Source organism: Urocitellus parryii, chromosome 7 (assembly GCF_045843805.1).
Source record: "Urocitellus parryii isolate mUroPar1 chromosome 7, mUroPar1.hap1, whole genome shotgun sequence".
NCBI lineage: Eukaryota > Metazoa > Chordata > Mammalia > Rodentia > Sciuridae > Urocitellus > Urocitellus parryii.
The window spans coordinates 167,542,442-167,567,408 of NC_135537.1; the positions used below are offsets into that span (position 1 = coordinate 167,542,442).

Consider the following 24,967-nt stretch of genomic DNA (forward strand, 5'->3'; position numbering starts at 1 on the left):
GTTACCCAAGAAAAGATAAATCACTGCAATCAAGACCTTCCAAAATTCAAATAAGTGCTTTAGTATCACTGAGGAATTATATTTTCAACCAACCGTGATGTGGAATAGACTTCGGAAGGCTATTAGACAAAAAAATAGATCAGCATAAATAAAGCCAGAAATTGAAGCATGAAAATAAATATGAATAGGGAAACAAAATGAATCCAAGAATGAGGCTTTTAAAATGGTACAACAAAGAAACTGACAAGCTTGGTTCTAAACTTCCAAATCCAACAGAAAAACAAGAAATCTACAGAACACAAATTATAGCATCTAGGTAACACAAACAGACTAAAAGCGTAGGTGGGGGGAAACATTTATTCTTGGTTGTTTATCTTTTTCCTTGTAATCCTTAAAAACAAAGCACTGTGTAGCCAGGCATGTTGGTACGCAGCTGTAATTCCAGCAACTTTGGGAGGCTGGGGCAGGAGGATCATAAGTCCAAGGCCAAACTCAGAAATTTAGCAAGGTCCTGAGCAACTTAGCAAAACCTTGTCTCAAAATCTTAAACTCTTAAACAAATAAAAAAATGGCTGGAGATGTGAGTCAGTATGAAGCACCACAGATTCTATCCCAGCATCAAAAACGGAAAGGGGGGGGTGGAGGTGGGAGTGAGGGGAAGCACTGTGAAGAGCATCATCTTCAACAATATTTCAATAGTCATAATGTTTTATTGAATTATTTTTATAGCAACCTTCAAGATAAGCTTAAATCTATAGTAACAGTTCAAAGGGGAAAAAATAAAGCACACGGGACAGGGATGTAGCTCGATGGTATAGTGCTTGCCAAACCCTAGGTTAGATCCCCAGTGAAACACACACACACACACACACACACACACACACACACACACACACACACCCGTGGTGGTGGTAGGGGGTCTATAATGTAGTCCATTGCTAATTGTTTTGACAGGAGGTACTTATTATGGAAATTTATAAGCACAGGACCCATAAAATGAAAAACAAGTTTAGCAAAATCAGAAATGGCTCCAAGGACTGAGAACAAAATAAGAGAAAAAGGGCGGGGATTGGGGGGGTAGGGATAAAGTGAAGAAAACAAGCACACATTCAAAGGCACTCAACAAGGATATCACTTCTACTTAAGAATTAAACATTAAGGTATTTCCTACACCTTCCACAGTAATGTCAGTAAAGAATGATTTCATTTCTAATAAACCCAAGATAGTACAGAATTTTCAAAGCAGTTGTATGTACACTCCACCAAAACAGATGCATGAAACATTTTGAGAATATTTTTCAAGAAAGCTAAACAAAAGCATAAGACTTTAAAAGCTAACATAAAATCAGTTAACAAAAAAATTAACCAAAAAAGGGAAAGATTTTCTCTAACCTGTCTCATTTAGCAATATATAGTTTACTGCCAAGTGCAGTACAATGACAAACACAATTTGCCAAAAATTCAACACATTAAAAAAAAAAAAAAATCAATCATCCTACTACTGCTAGCATGTGCCAAGAATTTACAAGAGATCACAGTTAGAGATCACAATTTTTCCTTTAGGGGGTAGGGGAGAAAAAAAACACAACTGAATTCTTGGTGGAGGACTCGATTTTCAGACATTACATCCACTTGTAATTTAAACAATCTTATTTAAAAACAATTCATTCCACAGTCTCCTGTACAAAATATTTTCATCATGGCTGCCTAAACTATATATATTTGGCCTACTATACCTATGGAAACAGAATAAAATATAGACAAGCTGCTTAACAAGAACATAACTTGTTACAGTAGAAATAACTACTCATTCTAGGACTCAACAATTTCATTATGGTTATGAGATTTGAGAGAAACTATCTGATCAGAAAGAAAAGGATTCTGAGCATCTGAAAAACAACTTCCCTTTTCTTCTTTTTTAATTAAAGTAATGCTTTATCTGGCAAATTATTAAAAATTTAAGATTTTGAGAAGATCAACAAACACTTAAATAAATACCAGTCAATCTGGTAATGAGGGTAGCAGGGTGGGAACAGAAGTTCACTGGATTAGATAATGGGGAATGAAGGGAAGTGGGAAGAGGAATGAAGGGAATTGAGGGGGGATGAGAATAAAACAGTAAAATGAATAGAATCTAACTTTCCTATGTTCATATATGAATACAACACCAATGAAACTCCACATCATAAACAACTCCAAAAATGGGATACTAATTAAAAGTTATACTCCACGTATGTTATATGTTTAATATGTCAAAATATACTCCACTGTCATGTAGATCTAAAAAGAATTTTTAAAAAGCCAATCTGGTAATCAAAAACTTTAAAGTATTTATGCTGTACTGGTGGTTTTAATTTAAATACAATTATAATGTGCAAAAAAATATTTACTTGACAGTACTTTCAGTGCCCAAATTTCGTTTCCTTTTATATGATCTAGAGCTCGGAAAGTTAACATTTTAAAAGAGTATGTGGATGACTTAATTTCAAGAGGATTCAACAATCCCAAAAAGTTTCCCAACATGATCCCTTGGCTGGCCTTATACTTCTCACTAATCAACACATTATTATTTGAGAATATTACTCAGAACCAAGTAGTGAATGAATGAACTAAGAGGTTTTTTCAAGTTATTAGAATACCCTATGGAATAAGTTCTCTTTGGGTATTTTTGTTTCATTGCATTAGAACACTTACCACAGCATTACCAAAACCTATTAATATTTTCAATGCAATGTTTCTGAACATAACCTTACTTAGAGTCAAGATGCCTTTTTGTTAAATACACAAAATACATAGTTTATGAATCTTCAACTGCATGCGCCTACTATAATTTTAAATGAGAAATGTTTAATGTCCACCAAGATAGTGGTAAATTATGCAGCAAAGTCAGTGAGAATAATGCCACAAATATTGACAAGCTGATTTAAGCTGCTAACGCTTTTAAAGAAAGATAAGCTATCTTACGAAAGTAGTGAACCTCTAATAAAACATCCACTTTAAACGTGAACTTATAAGTAAACTTATAGAACTAGGTCTACAATGTAGAAATTCTGCAAAAATTACCTGGACTATTATCTTCAAAACAGAAACATAAAACAAAGTTTCATTTCAAATATAAAAAGTCATACATGTGAACCCAAGAAACCCAGGTAATTTGCTGGTTAAAAGCACTGCTGCCTCAATCACCAAACTCTTCAGATAAAATCTTAAGTCATCTTTTTACTATTGGTAAAGAAAAAACATTTTTTCAACATATCTACCAACTGCCTTCTCTAGTATTCCAGATATTACAACATTTCTTCCAAAAGGAAAATGAAGAGAATCTACGAACTATCCTGCCCATCTTTCCCAACTTCTTATGTACCCTCTTTCACAAATCTAACATTTATAAGTAGTAAATGTAGATTTATTTTTAAATATAATGTACTTCCTTATTTAAATACATAAATAAAGAACTGAAAGAGTAAAGTACCTCTGGTTCCATCATGCCAATTTGGCCAGTTGCCCATAAAGAATTTATATAGAATTTTCTCAAACCAACAAATTTGGAAATACCAATAAAAATGTATCTCAAATACGCCAATACAACTTTGCTGGAAAAATTAAAAAAAAAAAAAAACCAATCTAGAAAAAAATGGCATCTTTCCAAAGAAAAATCAAGGTCAAATGGATTGTGTTTGGAGGCAACAAAAAATATTCTTAAGCACTTTCCAATTATTAGTCCTTAAAGTGTAAGTGTGAATCACATATTTGGTCTTGTCTATTTCTCCATATAACTCCCAAAATCCTTGGGATGTCCAAAGAGATAGCAGGTTTTCTATACTAATAAACTGAACTGATGGCTGACAGGCCCCAGGTAGCTTCAGAATGGGGGCTAGTCACTGGAAAGACCAAGGTGGGATTAAAGAGTTGGTACTTTCAACCTCTGGAGTGGGGAGGTTAACTGAAGGTTAAGTTGATCACCAAAGGTCAAAGACATAATCAACCTTGCCTATGTAATCAAGCTTTCATAAAAATTCAAAAGGACAAATTCAGAGAGGTTCAGGACACTTAGGCAAACCCAGGGAGGGGAGGGAAGCTTCAAAACCCCTTCTTCCATCCTCTGCATGTTTGTATCCTTTGTAATTTCACTGATTTAAAAAAACTGGTAAAGGTACAATAGCATTTCCCCGAGTTCTATGAACCATTCAAGCAAAAGAACTGAGACTGAGGAAAGGGTTTTAGGAACCTGATTTATAGCCAGTTGGTTAGAACAGAGGTAAAACAACCTGGAGCTTACATTTAGCACTTGAAATGGAGAGGGGTGTCAGTCTTGGAGACGGGGTCCTCAACCTGTGGGATATGACACTTTTCCCAAGTAGACAAGAATTGCATTTAGAGGACGTCCACCTGGGGTTCACTAAAATTGACTGATTGCAGGTAAGGAGAAGCCCTAACATTTTTTCAAGTCACTGATATTTTCTGTGTTGAACGTTGCAGTGAGAACACAGGAAAAAGTACTTTTCTAACAGTAAGAAATCTTACATGGAAGGTGAGGAAGAGTATCGGCATAGAGGTGGTTGGTGATAAGCTGATGTGTTATACTGGATAATGTACATGTGGAAATGAGCTATTCTACTTTTGTACGTATTTTGAGTATTCCAGAATAAAAATAGTGAGTTCTTTATTAAAAAAAGAAAAGAAAGAAAGAAAAAGATTGGAGTATGCTGTGCTCAATGTCTGATTAAAAGCCACACTATGGGGCACAGTGGCACGCACCTATAATCCCAGCAGCTCGGGAGGCTGAGACAGGAGGATCACAAGTTTGAAGCAGCCTCAGCAAAAAGAGAGGCAATGAACAACTCAAGTGAGACCCTGTCTCTAAATAAAATACAAAAAATAGGACTGGGGATGTGGCTCAGTAGTCCCGTGCCCCCAAATTCAATCCCTGGTATCAAAAAAAAAAAGCCACTATAAATTCCAATAAAGCTAACTAAATTAACTACATATTTATGGCTACTTATTAAAAACAACAAAATCTCAACACTCAAGCCATATAGTTTCAAAAGAATTTTACTCACTCTGAAGAAGTACTGGTATGATGTTACAAATACGATGTCTTATAGTTTTTCCTTAATAAGGTTTCCAAGAAAACTAGCATCTTTTGAGCTAAAGCAACATAACACTATATCAGAAATTCCTGCTTTTTTTTCCTTTTCTACTAGATACATGTATCTACCTACCTAAAACTAGGGAAAAAGATAAATGGAACATAGGCACCAATATACAAACAATTATAATCTCTCCAAAATAGGGATTCACTAAGTCGTCTTTGCCCCAACATTTCTCAAGAATGACATAATGCATGCAGGCAGTCTACTCACAGGGATACATGGCATTGCTCAGGATCAGCTCTGGTCAATTCTTCCTCTTCAATATCAGACTCCCCTCCTGAACTACTGTCAGTGATGTCTGAATCAAATGCTTGTTCACTGCACCGCAAGTTGGCTATGCCACTAGCTGTAAATCTCTCCAATTCTTCTGAAATTGAATCGCTTTTCAAGAAGTTGCTAAGTCCCTCTGAAGTGGTAGTTTCACTGGCAGCTTTTCTCAAGGCAGCTTCAGCCTTTCGGGTCAGCATCAACTGGCTCCGGGATCTCAAGGATTCCAAATTTGGCAATTTGCTCAAAGTTTTCTCTAAAAATCCACCCAGCTGATGCTGCAAATGCCTCTCCACTTGCTTGGCTTGTACAACCTGTAAGCGCTTCTGTAACCTACGGGCACGGCTCTCAATATCAGCCTGACGCCTCAATAAAGCTGTTATCCTTGTATCAGAATCTAAAGCACTGAAAAGAATGGAAGACAGGGGAGACTTTTTGCCCTCTAACTTGACATCCCCCAAGTTAGAGCTGGAGTCTGTACCAGGTGATAACCTACTGCTTCCTTGAAGTGCTGGCTGTTCCATGGAATTGACAGAAGATTTGTTTGCAGTGCTATTATTGCTATATAGAGTTGTGTGTTCTACATCAAGGCTTCTGTGTGGAAGAGTGCAATTGGTCATACCCCCCTTTATGTCCCCAGAGTCAGTTACCGCCACTTCACCTCCCTGAAGAGCAGATGAAGTGAGAGCCCGTTTTCCCTCATTGAGGGAACTGGAATTGTCATGATCAGAATGTGTTGAACTTTTAGTCAATTTCTTAGCCAACCCATTTACAGGCGCTTGTGGCAGAGCTGTCTGACCACTTGTATTCATGGTTCTAAGATTTTCTAAGGAAAACTCCAAAACTGGCTGTCTCCCCAACAGCTCAGCTCGGAGTTCATAGGATTGAGATAACAGAGAATGAGATTTAAGGACTGTCTGCTTGCTGAAGACCCCTTGCAATTTCAAAGACTCTTTTGAAGGAACAGATGTTACATCAGAGCAGAGGTAAGATGCCACCAGTGGTTGCAGCTTTCCCAAGTCTTCCTTGGTAGAATTACTTCGGAAGTCTAGACTAGGATCCTCTGCAGCAATGGCTTTTCTTTTGGTTCCGTTGGCAGCAATAAGGATATTGGCGTTGCCGTTATTTTCGGCACTGCCGGGGGACAAGGTGGAGGATGGGGGAGCCAGTTTGAACCGGATGTGATGTGCTTCAGCTGCTGCATCGGTGAGAGCGGGCGCCATCGCAGCCATTCAGCACAGAGAGACAGGAAGTCCAGCCTCTCTCGATGCCGGTGCCGAGGCCAGCTCCACAGCCTCTTACTGCCTCCCCTGAGAACAGACTAGAAGAAAAAGAAGAACAGTTAGAAATACAAAAACACTGAATAACATACATTTTTCATACATACACTATTTAAGGTATTATCCAAACTCTGCCTCCAGGAAGAAAACACTTTGGAGCACTGAATGTCTTTCATCTGGAGGGATGAAGGGAACGCAATTCCTGAACAAGACAAAGAATTCTACCCTTCTTTTTGCCACTTGGAAACCAGATTTAAAGTTGCCAAAACAGAAGTTCCATTCAGCGATAATCACAAATTGTTAAATCATTTGTATGTAAAACAAAACTCTCCAAACTTCTTGGGAATCAATGGATTTAAAGCAAATATATCAAACTAAACATCCTGAAATAGCAAAATATTAGTAAGGAACTCCTCATGCTTACAAAAAAAAAAAAAAAGTAAGCCAAATGTCATAGGTTTGTACACTTTTCTGGCCAGAAATCCAATTTTCATCAGCTTCTTCCCACTTCTCTGTAAGTACAGTCTGTAATACAAGGATAAATGTACCACTCCTACAATAGCAATTTTTTTTAATTTTTTAATATTTATGTTTTTAGTTTTTGGTGGACACAACATCTTTGTTTGTATGTGGTGCTGAGGATCAAACCCAGGCGGCACGCATGCCAGGCCAGCGCGCTACCACTTGAGCCATCCCCAGCCCCCTACAAAAGCAATTTGCTTCAACAAATTTCTTTCATATCAGAGCACTCATTAATGTCTTCTATACTGGCTCCTTCCCTTCAGCCTAAGAATTTACTCAAGTCTCCTCTGTCCTCAAATTAACTGCCCAACAAGTCTCATTCCCTTTAACCAGAAACTCCTTTAAAGAATATTAAAAACAGCTGCCTCTATACTATTTCCTTTTCCATAATCTAGATTCCATCCCTACTGCTCTGACAAAGGTCACTAGTAGGATCATTTTCAAGTTCAATGATCAAGTCTGTGTCTCCTTTCTTGACTTCTTCCAAACATTAGCATTGGGCATGCTGACCTTCCTGAAAATCTCCTTTCAACACCCAGATTATTAAAATATGCACGCCAGGGTACTTGTCCTTAACACTACTATCATTCTGTTCTTTCTCCTGCCTACCCCTTTAAATGCTGATACTCCCAGCCCCAAGAGTCTCAATTCATTTCCTTGGCATCAATTATAGCATGATGGGAGGGGCTGAGGTTATGGCTCAGTGGTAGAGTGCTCACCTTGCACATGGCAAGGTCCTGGGTTTGATTCTCAGCACCACATAAAAATAAATAGGTAAGGGCTGGGGTTGTGGCTCAGCATTAGAGCGCTTACCTCCCATGTGCAAGAACCTGGGTTCAATCCTCAGCACCACATAAAAAATAAATGAATAAAATAAAGGTATTGTGTCCAACCTACAACTAAAAAATATTTTTTAAAAATAAATAGGTAAATAAAATAAAGTTAAAAAAAAAAAAGTCTCCCAACCAAGATTTTGGGAAAAACAAATTATAGCATGATGAAGCTTTCTAACCCTCAAAAAAAATTTTTTCTGAGCTATACTAATCAACATTCCCACTCCTAATCCCTAAACTCCCTGAATCTCAGAACTCCCTTTCTTCTTCCAACACACTTATTCCTCACCCTGTTTCATTATCTTAATTAATAAAATCATTTTTATTTATTTAATAACCAAGCTAGAAACTTCAATTATTTGCCTCTTCTTCATCTCTCTTAATTTGATCTGGGAGCAAAGGGAAACCTATGTAAGTCATCTAGTCTTAAAATATGGTCTCTGGAATTATTATGGGGATCTCAAAGACCATTTTGGTTTTTATTTGTTGGGATTTTTGCTTTTTGTTTTTTGCAGTGATGGGGATCAACCCAGTACCTTGCATGGGTGCTACACATGTGCTCATCCACTGAGCTACATTCCCAGCCAAAAAGACCATTTTGGAGGTCCATGTTTTCACAGTAATACTAAAACATTGTCTTTTTCACAGCGTTGACACCTACTCTTCAGTAAGAGTGCAAAACCAAAGATGAGCAAAACTGCTGGTATGTTAGAACAAACTATACTAAGAGTCATGTATTCTCCACTTGCAGTTAAAAGAAAGCAAGCTCCACTTAAGATGTTCTTGATAAAGCAGTAAGAATTAAAAATTTTATTAAATCTTAACCCTTGAGTACATGTTTTAATATTGTGTACTGAAAGGGAAAGTACGTGTAAAGCACTGTGCTGCTTTATGAAGTCTGAGGGAAAAGCACTTATACAATTGAGTTACAAAGCTGAACTAGTTTTCTACATGGAATACTATTTTTATTTGGCAGAAAGACTGACAAATTTTCTCAAAGCTAAACAAAGTGAATCTGTCACTTCAAGGAAAATCATTGACAATATTTTTATTGTTGGGCTGGGGTTGTGGCTCAGTGGTAGAGCGCTTATCTAGCATGCATGAGGCACTGGATCCGACCCCTGGCACCACATAAAAATAAACTTTAAATAAAATAAAGGTATTGTGTCCATCTACATCTAGAAAAAAGTTTTAAAATTTTTTAAAAAAGTTTGTTGTCAATGATAAAAAAGTGAGATTTCAAGCTAAAATTAGTATTTTGAACTTGGATCCACCTCATAAGCTTGAACATTTCTCCAATACTTAAAAAGCCATTTCTAATTAAACAGATTTGTGGTGATAGTAATCAATGTAAATATCTAACATCATATAATACAATATTCACATTTGAAAGCTCTGCATAATCCCCTAGAAAACTATGTATGGGGTCAGGCACAGTAGCGCATGCCTGTAATCCCAGCGGCTTGGGAGGCTGAGACATGAGGAACTCCAAAGCCAGCCTCAGCAAAAACCAGGAGCTAAGCAACTCAGTCTCTAAATAAAATTGGTCTCTAAATAAAATACAGAACAGGTCTGCAGAAGTAGCACAGGGGTCGAGTGCCCCTGAGCTCAATCCCTGGTGCCAAAAAAAAAAAAAAAAAAGAGAGAGAGAGAGAGAGAAAAGAAAAACCATGTATGGATAAAACCAAGTGCAAGACAGACCACTGGATCTTAATATAACAGTATGAAAAGTTAACTGATACAATTTTAGCTTCCATGTTACAACCAGCCTTTATAAAACTTTGGGTGAAATGTCATAAAGATAGTCACAGGTATTTGATTTAAAAAAAAATACTCAAATAGTCCTTTTCAAATCTACTTTTCTGATGAGCAGATTTTTTCTTTTTTTAGTGCTCAGGATTGAATGTGGGGCCTTGCACATGCTAGGCAAAAGCTCCACCAAGCAACATCCCCAGTATTTCCTTTATATACTTCCACCTAAACCACATATCATAATATGCATGTAGAAGACATGAGTACCCAGTTGTTTTCTATTAAGCCAATTATTAAAAAGATCTGCCAAAAATGTAAAATAATGCCTTTCATTAAGCTTTTGCTTTGGCCAAAAGTTATTTTTCATAATAAGTAATGGGTTTATTATTTTAAAATGAAGTAGTAGATAATTATGTTTAAAATTTCTCAAAGTCTCTAATAAAACGAGTATGTATAGATAATAACCCAAAAAAGGGCTGGGGATGTGGCTCAAGCGGTAACATGTGGCCCAGGTTCGTTGTGTCCGCCAAAAACTAAAAACTAATATATATATATATATATATATATATATATATATATATATATATATATATATTCTCTCTCTCTCTCTCTCTTACAAAAAAAAAAAATAATAATAACCCAAAAAAGCTCTTTGTGCCAGTAATTTTTAAGAGTGAAAAAAGAGTTGGGTGTGGTGGCACAAGCCTATAATCCTAGCAACTCCATAGACTGAGAAAGGAGGACACAAGTTCAGCCAGTCCCTGCAACTTAGCAAAACTCTGTCTCAAAAGAAAAAATAAGGACTGGAGATATGCTCAGCAGCACCGTGACCCTGAGTTAATTACCCAGTATTTAAAAAAAAAAAAAAAAAAAAAGGTAAAAAAGTCCTACAATCAAAGTTTATGAATACATTATGCAATCCTCCAATTTTGCCATTTTCATTCAATACCTACGTGGGATGATAGGCCCTACAGAACTACACTAAGCTTCTTTATAGTATGACAATTCAAATTATTAATATAAAAATACTAAATTATTGAGAAAACATTATTCCTAGAAGCACCCACACACACGCAGGCCAAATTTGTATACTGCTCTAAATGCTCTAAGTTTCTTATCTAGGGTTGTGTTTTAATGAACTTTCTATAAAAGGAGGTCTTTGGGGCTTATATTTTTATTTTCATGGACTTTTTGGTTTGCGGCATTCTGTGTGACACAAACTGTTCTATGTTCACTTTTTGCAATTCTGATTTTAAATTCAATACTAATTCCTAACAGAACATAAATGGTTGTTATAGATCAATCGACAACTGAACTAATAGAAATTATTTGTTCAAAATACTGTGTTTTACAACATACAAAGCATTTTCCCATAAACAAAAAATCACTATCAGATCTTTCCCATCAATATCCTATTCTTTTGACTACCAATACACAGTTGATATATCAGCAATGCAAGGAGGCATATTATCAGTGACACAATTAGTACAACAAGTGGAAAAAATTTGCTGTACCTTACTTCCCAAAAGCACTAAAGTCTCAGCAATGGCAGGAAAACAGTCTTCTTTCTGGGGACCCAGACAAAGAAAAAAAAAAAAAAACTTACACAAAATAGAAAAACACAGGTTCACCCAACAAAAATAAAAGAAGGGTCACGATGGGTATACTGGTGCATGCCTGTAATCCCAGCTCCTCAGGAGGCTATGGCAGGAGGACCATAAGTTCAAAGCCACATTCAGCAACTTAGCAAAGCCATAAGCAATTCAGTGAAACCCTGTTCTCTAAATAAAATACAAAAATAGCTGGAGATGTGACTCAGTGGTTAATTGCCCCCAGTTCAATCAAAAAAAAAAAAAAGTGGGGGGGTTCATAATCACCATCATACCACTGAAGGTATTTTATTTTAGAATTATTCGATTCTTTAAAGTTTGACAACTTTAAGAAAAATACACTGGCTCTAATTTCTAAGAGAAAAGTGTAAGACACCAAGAAGACTTCTTTTGGGCTGGGGTTGTGGCTCAAGAGGTAGAACACATGCATGAGGCACTGGGTTCGATCCTCAGGACCACATAAAAATAAAGATATTGTGTTCACCTATAACTAAAAAATAAATATTAAAGACTTCTCTGACCATAGTCCTCTCAAGCTGTCCATGAACTTGAAATTCAATCATACAATTTCAAAAGCAAAAGTTTATTTTATTCACATTTTCTCCTTGGTCTCACTATCCCCCACAGGATGCACTACAAAGAGCAGTTCCTAAAACAATCATCTAAATTCTATCTAAAATCATCTTCTTTCTTAAGAAACTCCTATTCTGAATTCCTAAAATCTTTAGGTTTCCAAACCAAAGAAACAGTACTATTTAAAAAGAAAAGATATTTAAACCCATATCCTCCCTCTTCCCTTATTGAATTCAAATGCTATGCTTGAATTCAATACTATCCTTAAAAGCATTTATAGGTCAGGGGAGCAAGAGCTCAAGTAAGCAAGTCTGGATTCATATCCTGGCTCCAACTCCTCAAATTATTTTGTTCCCTCAACTGCCTCATCTACAAAATGATAGAGCCTACCTTATAAGGTTACAGTATTTTTATGTGCTTACACAAAATATTTTCATTAACTGAATCGATTACCTAGAACAAAATATCCTTTCATATTTATCTATTAATTATAATCTGGAAACAGCTAACATAGAAGGAATAAATTTCCACTAATTTTTTAATGCACAGAAAAAAAGAAAGCAAATTAGTCTAAAACTGCTTTTTTCTGTAAATCTAGATTAACTTATTTTATTAGTTTTCATTATGTTGCTTATAATAAGAAAAGCATGTTATTTAAAAGCAGTAATTTAAATTACTATCTTTCTATACAATGAAATACTTCATAACGTAGAACAAAGCATTGCAGAGCTACATTTACTAACATGAAAAAGCACTTGCTTCAATGATAAGTTTAAAAAAGTATTACAAAACATGAAGGTGACAAGATTCTTTTGCCTTTTAACTTATACAGTGTCTCCATCAAAAACATGTATTACTTGTATAATAAAAGGGAGAGAAGCAAAAAAAAAGAAATTCTTAAGGAGTCAAAAAATCCAAATAAAGCAAAAACATCATAGTAAGCAAAATGTTCATTAAAACAATGTGGATCCCACTTGACCTCATAAATAACAAAAAGCTTCACTCAACAATTTAAAAAAGAGAAAAATTGTCAAATTTCTGCAGTTTTGCAAAAATAGCACATCAGCTTATGATAAATCACCTTTCTTCAAAAAATACAAAACATTAAAAGCTATAATTAACTAATTAATCATGATAACAACCTGGGTAGTACATTCAGGGCTGAGATCAAAATTCACTAATGAGAACAGATAATGCAGTTATACTGTATAATCAAAATAAAGAATTCAAAATACCCTAATTCTTATCTCATTTGGTAGACTATAATCTGACAAACACAATACAGATGGTGCTATCTGTTGCCACTGTCATAAATTAAGCAGTAGAGACCAAAGAAAGGGGTCATTGCCAGGCGCAATGGTGCATGCCTTGTAATCCCAGCATCTCAGGATCCTTGGTTGAAGCAGGAGAATCAGAGTTCAAAGCCAGCCTCAGTAACTTGGCAAGGCCCTAAGCAACTCAGGGAGACAATGGGTCTAAAAGAAAAGAATATAGCTCTGTGGTTAAGTGCTCCTGGGTTCAATATCCACTTAAAAAAAGGGGGGGGGGGTGGGATCAAATCAAGGTCCTTTAGCTACAAAATATTGGGCTATAAAATTAACAGTTTCTCTCCCAATTCTAAAGAAGCATTTTAAGAACAGGAAGCTGTAAAGGTATTCAGCATGCCAACACATTTAAACTGCTGAGAGATTTAAATCACAATCAAGTTCAAATGGGTGGGCTGGGGATGTGGCTCAAGCGGTAGTGCGCTCGCCTGGCATGCGTGCGGCCCGGGTTCGATCCTCAGCACCACATACAAACAAAGATGTTGTGTCCAATAAAAATAAATAAATAAATATTAAAAAAAAAAAAGTTCAAATGGGTGACCTTTAGGGTCCATACCAAGATTCTTCTATTCTAAATTGCAACACAGACCCAAGAACAAATTTCTATTTAGCACAAGTAGCACTTGGGAAACAAACACATACCCCCCCAGGGCAGTGTTTCTCAAACAGCATTTCTAACATCTCAGGCTGAATAATTTTTGTCATGTGGGCAATACTGTGCATTGTAGGTTGTTTGGCAGCCATCTCTGGTTTCTGCCCACTAAATGCCAGCAGCACCCTTCTGCAAATGGTAACAAAAACACCAAAAACACCTCAATACATGTGTCAAATGCTCCACACTGGCAAAACAAAATTACATCTACCAATTAAAAGTCCCTAGCTTGAAATACAGATGTCTGTCTGTCTCCAGAAAGCAAAATGTTACCAGGATCATTTGAATACTCCAAGTCAGAACTAACTGCACCTACAAATGAAGACCTCACTTTATTCCTTGTAAATTCCCAGCAGTACGCCAAGTATACTAAGAAAAACCTAGAAACACCCACCTTGAAAAAAATGTTAAGCTGCAGAGACCTAAGGGGAAGGGTTACGATCATCTGGCTGTCCAACAAGCCAAGCTTCACAACTGCACTTAAACATTGAAAAAAGCAAAAAGAAGCAAAACTCAGATGGGGAAGAAAAGTTTTTACTCCTAATGAGGCTTCTACTAACCTCTTTCTCACCATTATCTCATTACTCTGCATAAAGGATGAGTGAAAGAAAGGGGAGGAGGAAGAATGGTTGAAAAAGTATCCATGAAGTTTTCAAAATTATAGTTGAGATTTGAAAATTATTTTTAAAAGTCATTATGTAAAAGATTAAGAAAAGAGTGGTAATGTAGCCCTCCTGAGAAAGGCAATGGCATGAGAAAAGGCAGGGCTCTTGTAAAACAAAGAATCTACAGAGGGTTAAAAGAAAGGAACAATTTTCTTGAAATATAAAGCATATTTTAATAAAGGAAACAGTTCAGAAAAAGGTGAGAAGGTACTTTGAAGCCTGATTACTAATGGACAACTCTTAATAGTTAGCCAGCATTTACTCAAACTTAAGACAGCTGAATATCATTAAAGGTTTTGAAAATGGGAGTGTCCTATCAGACAGCAGAAAAACCAATTGGGTAGGGTGGATAAAAAGAAAGTGAAAAGACTAGCAAGGTGGCATATGCCTATAATCCCAGCAGTTCAGGAGGCCAAGGCAGGGGGATCAAAAATTCAAAACCCATCTCAGCAACTTAGCAAGGCCCTAAGCAACTTAGCAAGACCCTGTCTCAAAAAACTAGAAAGAGCTAGAAATGTCCAATGGTAAAATGGCCCTGGGTTCAATTCCTAGTATCAAAAAAGGTAAAAAGGAATCTATACGGCAAAGACGAATGAAGAAGCTACCACAATAATGCAGATAGAATGCAATGGAACCTCAACTAAGGTGGTCACCACAGCAGAATGAACAAAATCTACTTCAAAACTTTAATCCAGAAATGTGAAATGGCTATATAAGAGTCAAAAATCTAGGATAACAAGGAGATAAAGCTCTTTCTTTATAACTTCGTCTCCTTTAGGATGAAATCTTTCCATTTATTTCTCATAAAGCTCTCCAGGTTTAGTATATCCTCTCTATTCCTTACACTACCAACTCAGCCCAGGTCCTTATCAGCTCACACCTGTACCCTAACACCTTTCTGATTAGTGTCTCAGTCCCCCAAACCAGGTCTTCCTCCTCTAGAAGAGTATCTAATCTTTTTCATGAGTTCAATCTCCTTAAGAAAAAGTTAAAATAACACCAGAAAAAATATATCAAGCAGCATGAACTCAACGACCTCAGAATTTTCCAGATTCCCCAACTCCATCTTTGCCTATGGTGCTACTTCTACCTGGAAGGCCATTCTCCAATTCTTTTGCCCAGAACATATTATTCTTCAATACACAGTACCTCTCCTAAAATTTGACTCCTCAGATTTTTATTACTTTCTTTCTACTTAAATTGCATAATGCACTTAAGTCACATCATTCAAATTCAAATCATCTAAATATTCCCTACTTGTCAAATTTTTTAAATTCTCTTTCCAAAACAAGCAAAGTTCTTTAACAGCATCTTTTTGCATGCTTACTAACTTGATCTAGAGCCTGGTACATCATAAGCACTATAAACACTGATTAAAAAGACTTCTTGAAGTGGGTCTTCAAGTATAAATTAGATTTCGTTAAGAAAAAATTCTAATAAAGAAAATGACACAATCAAAATAATGGGAAATATTTGAGAAAATAAATAGTCATAGAATGACATATATGAACCAGGTGGTATATACAGCTTCTCAAGAAAAGAATGAGAGGAAGAGAACAGCTATGTAGAGATTTGTGATGTACCAGAAGTTACATTATGGAATACACTGGAAATTATTTTCTTTACACAGAAACAAATGTAGATATATAAAGTAAATGAAACATGCTGAAAGAGATAATTTTTTAATAAGACAAAGAAATAATGTGGGTCTTACCCCACCAAGTTCCTAACATTATCTTTTAACAGAGCTTCTTAACAAGTTTTATAACTACTAAGAATTATATCTAATTGGAAGACAGGTTACTATCTTTCAATGACCATTCACTGTGTCAACCAGCATGCTATGTTTTTACATATATTCTTTTATTTAATCTTCATAATAACGTTATAAGATAAGTACTACTAGTGCTGTCTTACCATTTTATGGATGAGGAAATTTTGATGCTCAAGAGAAGATAATTAAATTGCCCATGATGGCATAACTACTAAGCTGCAGAAGCAAGATCTCTAAGGCCTTTTAACCAGTACACTAGGCAGTTTAAGGCTAGGTTTAAATTGGAAGGGCCTTAATTACCAAATACTAAATTCTGAATTTTAGTCTTTAGAGGAAAGTCAATGAGGGAACATCAACTATCTACTGATTATCTCCAATAAATATTAAAATGCCTATTTTAGTCAAAGCACTGTACTAGGTACTTACAAAGGATGACAAGGACCAGTAATAAAAGGAGTCTCCAGGGACCCTCACACAGCCTGAGAAGTAGATGGGGTCAGGAAAGTCTTCCCAGAGGAACAACATCTAAGCTGAAACCAAAAGAATGAATAGGATCCAAGCTGGATGCCCTGGCAGAAGCCTATAATCTCAGTGACTCAGGAAGCTAAAGCAGAAGGATCACAAATCAAAGCCAGCCTAAGCAATTAGCAAGACCCTGTCTCAGAATAAAAAATAAAAAAGGCTATAGCTCAGTGACACAATACCTCTGGGTTCAATCACCTGTAACCCCCACTACATACACACACATATACACAAGAGTAGAATCCAGCACTGACCATACAGCTACTCCAAGCATCCCATAATCAAAACACATTCCCTGGCCCCGACAGCAAATCCAAAACCAATTCGTGCCCCTCAATATTCCCTGTATAAGTGCATCATGACCACAATCATTATTTACCTCTTCTCATAAATCTCAGATTATAAATATCTACTAATGCCAGACACTAACAATTGTAAAGTTTCATTAATGCCAAAGATGATTAAGACATAAATTAGGTGTGAAGACAGCTTAATGCACTGTGTTTTGCCTGATGGGGGTCAAGAGAAGACATTTTGATTTTTGTGGGGATGGAGGCACAGTTCATGCAGACACTGACCCACATACTCTACTATCCTAACAATAATACACTAAATCATAGTATCTATTCAATCACAATTCCCCGCAAGACGCTCAATTGAGAAGAATCACGATTCGAGGGGTCAAAAGCACCTCCGTCCTGGGACAACACAGCAGTGGGGGACTTTCTGACAGAATTCTGAAAGGTGTAAGGAGTTGGGGGAGTTCAAACAGCAGAATGATAGGCACATTCATTCCAACCTCAATGCCACTACCTTACTTCAGAACCTGATTATATACTACAGTAATTATTTCCCAATCATTTCTCCTTCCGAGCTCAGGAAGCCTGCAATCTTGAGTCTACTATTACAATAACTTACAACAGTGAGAAAGGAGGAAAGGAGGAAACATAAATCCCATTGTGTGGTGCTTAAAATTCTCCAATGATTTTAGAGCCAGAATGAATCCAAACTCTTTGCACAGCACATATTTGCCCCCCTTTAACACTCAACCTTTTCTTGCTACAGCCACTTGAATCTCATACATGATTCCTGGTTCTTCTATGCTCCTCCACCTTTGTTCATGCTACTCTTTCAAAGTTCAGGTCCAAAATTAGATGCTCATTCACGTCAAAATGATATGTTCATATTGAGCAACTGCAGCCAATATAAAACTCACAATTTCATCTATCTCCTCCCTTCCTAGGCCATGTATTATTCTTTTTTTTTTTTTAAACCCCTTTGTGGTCCTGGGGATTGAAGCCAGGAAAATTCTGCCCCAGAGCTATATTCCCAGTCCTTTTATTTGAGACAGGGTCTCACTAAATTGCCCAGGCAGGACTCCAACTTAATGATCATCCTACCTCAGCCTCCCGAGTAGTTGGGATTAGAGGCATTAGCCAACAAGCCTAATTAGACCATGTATTTCTTGAAGAGTTATGGAGTGTTTTCTATCTATCCACTACATGCAGCATAGTGTCTGATGGACAGTAGACCAATATATGTTAAGCAACATGAACATTTTATACTGAAAAAATCAGATTAAGATCCATTAGAAAGCTAATGGGAATGTCTGATCATGAGGAAACAGCAATCTAATAAGAAGCAAGTATCAACTAAATCTAGGACAGACCTCATCCACCTCATGTTCCAGTCACATACATGCCCAAGCCCCTCTACACCTAAATGGACAAACTTTTTAAAACTATGCTTTTTAAATTATCCAATTTGGTTCCATAGCTGTTTTTTGTTTGTTTGCAGTTCTGGGGAATCAAACCCAGGGCCTCATGCATGCTAGCAGGCATACTACCACTGAGCTACATCACCAGCCCTCCAGGGCATTTTAAAGGGATTATCAATTTTACATGCAATCATAGAAACATTTACCTAGCAACTGCACTTCTAGGAACTCTATCCAACAGAACTACTCTAATGGGTACACAAAGATATACATATCCAATTCTTTCACTAAAGAAATTTAATAGCAAAAAAAAAAAAAACCCAACCTAAAATTTCAAAAGATCAAACCACATAAATATATTTCCACATGGTAAATATACACACACATATAAACTGAATTTTTTGATAACCATGTCAAACTATGAATGGTATTTATCCTATTCATATCCTATCACTGAACTCAAATTTATTCGTCTTTAGCTCGAAAAAGGTCAAAAAGGAAAAAAAATTCACTTTTATCCTATTTCTTTCTAACACACTAATGATACAAGTACTTCTGAACAATCCTAAAATCAGATTTCTTGAAGAGTCCAAGCAATTCAAAACAAAAGGGTTATTCTTCAAAGTCCATGGCCAAATTCCAGAGATCCAACTGAAATCTACCTTATCCCCTTTAAATTGAATTAATGATTAAAAATGTCTTCTCAAATGCCAGGGAAATGTTAAAAGTTAATAACGGGACTGGGGTTACTAACTCAGTGATACATCGCTTGCCTAGCATGTTTGAAGCCCTGGATTTAAAACCCAGCAGGCCCAAAAGAAGAGAAAAAGAAGTTAATACTAACATCCTTCTTTTATTCTCGAGAGGCAAAGAGTAAATAGTAAGGAATAAATCATTAAAGGCAAAAAAAAAATTGCAGCCCTATTTTTAACATATAATATTCTTCTTTTTCCCAAAATATTTATTTTTTAGTTGTAGTTGGATACAATATCTTGATTTATAAGTGATGCTAAGGATAGAACCCAGTGCCTCAAATGTGCTAGGGGAGCACTCTACTACTAGGCCACAACCCCAGCCCCAACATAATAATATTCTTAAGGTGTTCAAACATTCTCCATGGTAGTATACAAACAATTTAATGAAAATTCCTGATAGTTCAACTTATAAGACCAGTATTTCTTTCAGGTTTTTGTTTTGTTGTTGTTATTTCCAGTGCTTTGGACCGAACACACACAGGACTTGGCGGATGCCAAGCAAGTAACTCCCCTTCCCCCAATAGAGTTCCATAAAGCCTCTATACTAGCAAACATCAGACATTCACTCACTAATTAGCTTTTAGCCTCTATCCCTTCACACCCTCTGGTAGAGGTGCTAATAAGCAGTCACAAAGGCCAAACAGCAAGTAGCAGAAGAAAGCCTACATACCAGTTCTTAGCAATTTTTGGTTTAACATCTTAACAAAATTGTTATTTGTCTTTTTTATTCTCCAACACTTTGCAGTCTAAGTGAATTTGACCAGGACTGACCTTTAAACTGCTCCCTTTTTAAAAAGGAATTAAAAGGTGATGGGGCTGCATTAAGTTTGATGCCACTCAAGCAACTTTTTCCAAGCAAGGGCAGAATCTTCTGAACTTAAAATTCAGAGTAAGATCTCATTTTAGATTCCTAGTTCAAGTAACAAGAACCAAAATTTTTTATAACATTTAGATAAAACAGCATTAAATTTATCTCTCATATACATTTCCTGACTCTCAAAAGCTTGGAGAAAAACTTTAATTCTAAAAAATTATTAGAGAATAAAAGGCAAGCTCAGTCAACAATAATAAAACATGGCTAAATAATTCCCTGGTAGAGAGAATTCACATGTTAAAATTCTATTGAGCTATCTTAAAATCTTGGAAAAGCAAAACTTGCAGAAAATAACTTTTATTAAACACCTATTACTAGCCACATTGTACTACCCAATGGAGAAATAAAAACTTAGAAAGTCTCCTCCACCCAGATGGACCTGTTGGCACAAAGATTTAAAATCTTCACATACAATCTTTAAATTTTCCTTTTCAGAGGACTGGAGTTTTTCATTTCTCAAGTATGAATTGTGCTGGGTACATTGATGAAATTGGTTTCCACATACTTTGTATTTGTAAATTTAAAATAGAACTAAAATTCCAATCTGCACAACCAGCTATCAAGCAGGCTCAGTAGGCTTTTCACTTTTTTTTTTTTTGCCCTACCTTTATCCTATCAAAAGCAAGAAAAGGTCAGGCACTTGATGGTGCACACCTATATTCCCAACAACTCAGGAGGCTGAGGCAAGAAGATCACAAATTTGAAGCCAACCTCACCAACTTAATAAGGCCCTCAACAACTTAGCAAGACCCTGTCTCACAAATAAATAAAAAGGATTGGGGATGTAGCTCAGTGGTAAAAAGCCCTAGTACAAGAAAAAATGGATTGGGGTTTGGGCTCAGTGGTAAAGCATTTCAAGAGCATGAGAAGGTTCAACGGAAGTAGGGGGAAGACTTGTTAAGCAAAAACAGACTAACACATAGAGAAAAAGTATCTATTGCAGCCTTTTGGAGTCCCAAGTTTTTTGACAAATCACATCTATTGGCTTACTTTCTTCTATATATTTTACCCAAAATCCTAATAGATAGGCACAAGGCTTAACACAGAAACAAATCCCAGAGTAAATCTCATCACTAATTATTTAGTATTAAAGCACTTTCCTTTCCCACTTTCTCCAATTTAAATAAGTTTCTACCTTGATTGCTTAGATTGAACCAGATCACAGGAAACATATTTTACACTAATGCCCTCTGCTTGCTCATTTAATGAAGAAGCACAGTACAGATGTCTCAAATAAAATGGCCCCAAACACCCGATCTGACAGTGCAATAAAAGGCTTGGACCATATCTTTTCCTAAAATAGGACGACTGTTTCTGTTGCTGTTTGCTCTTTTGTTGTTCGTGTTTTTAATCTGTACTAAGCCTAGTTTTTAAGCCATGCTACTTTCTGAAGAAGTATATTTAAATTATAATTTCTATCTTAATAAATTGATATTAGTCTCCAGGCACACTAAATGCTGTGCAAAAATATTCCTGCCAATGTAATAACTCATAATGCAAAGTAGGACTCTATCATCCATACTTCCCATTCCTGGAGATGGGAGCTCAAAACTCAGGTGAACACAATATGGTTATAAGATAGTATGAACTAGGAAAAACAAATACTCCACAGTACTATACAGGTCTCCAACATTTAAAGGCTACCAGAATACAGACAGGAGGTAAGTGATATGCATTACTTGTTACTTGTGCATTAAGGAGAGAATTGTGGGTCACAGAAAAAGACCAGAATGCATACTTGGGAGGGTAACTTACTAGTTATCATTACCACATATTTGGTCTACACTATTCTTTCCCCTCCAGACTCAAAGAGAATGGAGAGGTCCAGGGGTAGGGGGAGAACAAAAAAAAAAAAAAAACTAGATATATTAGATATATACATTTCTGAAAGAAACTTCACTTAGAATCTGTCTTAATGACTTCACCAAGACGACCAAAAAAAAAAAAAAAATGCCCCACCCAAAGAAGCGGATTTAAAAAAAAATTGCTGTTTCAACAGTTTTCTCTATTATTGTTCCAAAAATCCAGTATTAGTTTAACGTTTTTTTAGAACATTTTTAAAAATACTTTTCTAATAGAACAGATAATTAAGCTTTACTCAAAAAAAAAAAGAACCTAACTAGAATTATTCAATTCTCTAACAAGCATCACAAACCAAAGGACCTATGTTTATAGATTACATGAATCAGTCAGATCATATCAAAGAACAAAGCCAAACTTGTTATTTGCTTAAAAATACAATTAAAAATCTGTAGTCAAACCAATAATATCCAGAGGATAGAGAGACATTGGTGTGTAGTTACAGTGTAGCACTACTAAAGATGGAAGAGTACTGGCAGTGTTTAGAAAGGGCGGAGGGAACAGACTATAGTTATTTTCCTTTCTTCTTTCCTTGATAAAAAGTCCACAAGTAAGTGAACTAAGGCTTATTCATTTTCTAGTTTCCAGAATTTTCCTCAACAATCAAAGACTGCTCTACAGGTTTAACCATAGAAATAATATGTGTAAGGAGGAAGAAAGAAAACCAGGCACAAATTTAATGTATCACTGTGGAAAAGCATAAAAGTCAAATACTAATGTTCTGAATAAGGCTTTCAGAAGAGAAGCAGAAACACATCTCAATACCTCACTTCAAGAGATTCATAGAAGTGGAAAGTCCAAAAACACCCCACCCTATTACAAAAGCTCTAATCCTTTACTTCACTGAGCACTCAACTGCACAACCACGATTCACACTTATTTCACACACTGAAATAAGTCAATTATTGACAATCATCTTTACCAGAAAACAGACCTTTTAAATATCTAATATTTCCCTCCAAGTAGTTCACACTTGAGAAATAGATAACCACCTCAAATTATGAGATCACTAACAAATATATCCAAAAGACTGAAAGTCAAAGGAATCCTACACTTTGTTGGATAAACCTCCTGGAAATCCAAAATTCCATGACTGAGGGTAGTTATCTCACATTTATAATACATTTTTTAAATTCCTAAGGGATGAGCACTTCTACCTTGCCTTATTTTTAGAACTACACATCACACTGCACATTATCACATGACATGATGTAACTGTTAGCAAAGAAAATGGCCCAAACCATGGAAAACATACATGATAAAACAGATCAATACATACTTAAGAATCACTATATTTTATATTTACTTGAAAAGAAAGTTTAACTCTAGATTTTTTTTTGTCTAGTAACCCATGTAGAAACAGAGAAATGTACTTTGTATTTTCCATTAGAAATTTACTCAATTATGGGGAAAACTGAAATGAAGTAACAGATAAATAACATTCTTCTAAAGCTACAGGATTAAAAGCAAAAAATACCCAGCATCAAAAATGTAACAAATATTAATGAAATATCATTAGGTAGCACACATTACCCAAAAGTATACACTGTTGTTAAAAGAAAAAGAAAAAAAAACTTAACTGGCAACGCCTGCAGACAATTGAAATTATCTAAATTGGTAAAACTGTATGTAAGGAACCAAGTACACCCTATAGAAGGGGGAGGGGAAACACACCCACTTAAGCCTTTGTAAATAGTGGTACTTTAAATGACCCAAAAAGCAGGAGGGAAAGCGAACTACAGACCATTCTGAGAAATGGAAAAGATATTCTAATGTACTACTTGAAAGTACTTCTGAAGCGAAGTTCAGTAACAATCTATAACTATATCATGATTATGCAAGGCGAAGATTATGTAATTTATCGTTTATTTTAAAAATGTTCTCCGACTCTGTAACTGAAAGAAACTAAAACATTTTGAGCTCCTCAACGGGAGAGGAAAGGTCCCTCTAAGCTACAATTTAAAATATAAACATACACCCCAAAACAAACAAGAAAAAACAATGATTGCTAGCCACGTGACAAAGGAGATGGCAACACCAGGATTGTGAATGGAAGGGAGGGAGACGAGGTTGAAGGACTAGAGATATTACTCAGAACTTTGGGGACCGCGGAATTCGGGTCTTCTGACCATTAAGGTGCCAAACTCTGGCTCCTATGAGTTGTTCTCCTAACACCCCCAAGTGCAGTTTTATTAATAGGTCACGGAAAATGCTCCAGTGACCTCCAGGATAAAGGGGGGGGGGGAACAGGAGGAGGAAAGAGCAATTTAAAGTGGCGCCATCATGTCACCCCTTCTCCCCTAAAGCAATCAATAAGCAATAGTTAAGTAACGTGCTTCTCCAAAAATCCACACTGGGATTCCAACATTTGAAAACAAAAGGATTTTTAAGTTAATCACAAGAGTAGGGCTGATCATATGGAAAACAAAGTATTTGCTGAGAATCTAAAGATTATAAGGCGGAAAACAGCCCCCCCCCCAAAAAAAAAGCATTAAGATTCCAACTCTCACTTAAAAGCAAATGCCTCTTCCTCTTTAGTTTAAAAAAAAAAAAACACGTCCGCCTGAGGGGGACTAGATCTGAAAACGTAAGTGACCTCAATTTACAGGCAGCAAAAATAATAAATAAATGAAACAATCAGAGTTGTGATAAAAACCGTGAAACGCTCAAGATATGTGTTCGAGCAAAGAAAAAGACCTTTTGCAGTCAAGAGAAGTTCAAGGCGAGAGCCAGAGTTTGTTTGGTTTTTTTTTTTTTTTAACAGGAATAAACCATGTTCTCCAGGCCGCCTTTTTAAATAGAACGCCAAAGGAAAGCCCAGCGAACGAGGCGG

At 36.2% G+C, this 24,967-nt stretch overlaps 1 protein-coding gene across 8 annotated transcripts in view; it reads right to left on the minus strand.

Moving 5' to 3' along the window:
* The window catches only part of Kansl1 (KAT8 regulatory NSL complex subunit 1), a 189,935-nt gene that overhangs the window by 132,333 nt on the left and 32,635 nt on the right, over nt 1-24,967 (minus strand). For 6 of the 8 annotated variants that reach the window (XM_026408228.2, XM_026408232.2, XM_077800539.1 and 3 more), the window contains one exon: nt 5,364-6,741. In XM_026408228.2, the coding sequence (XP_026264013.2) occupies nt 5,364-6,652 (1,289 nt within the window). In that variant the 5' untranslated portion in view covers nt 6,653-6,741. Of the gene's footprint in view, nt 1-5,363; nt 6,742-11,321; nt 11,376-24,967 lie in introns of all 8 variants that reach the window. The other 2 variants (XM_026408231.2, XM_026408230.2) reach the window with 1 other exon arrangement.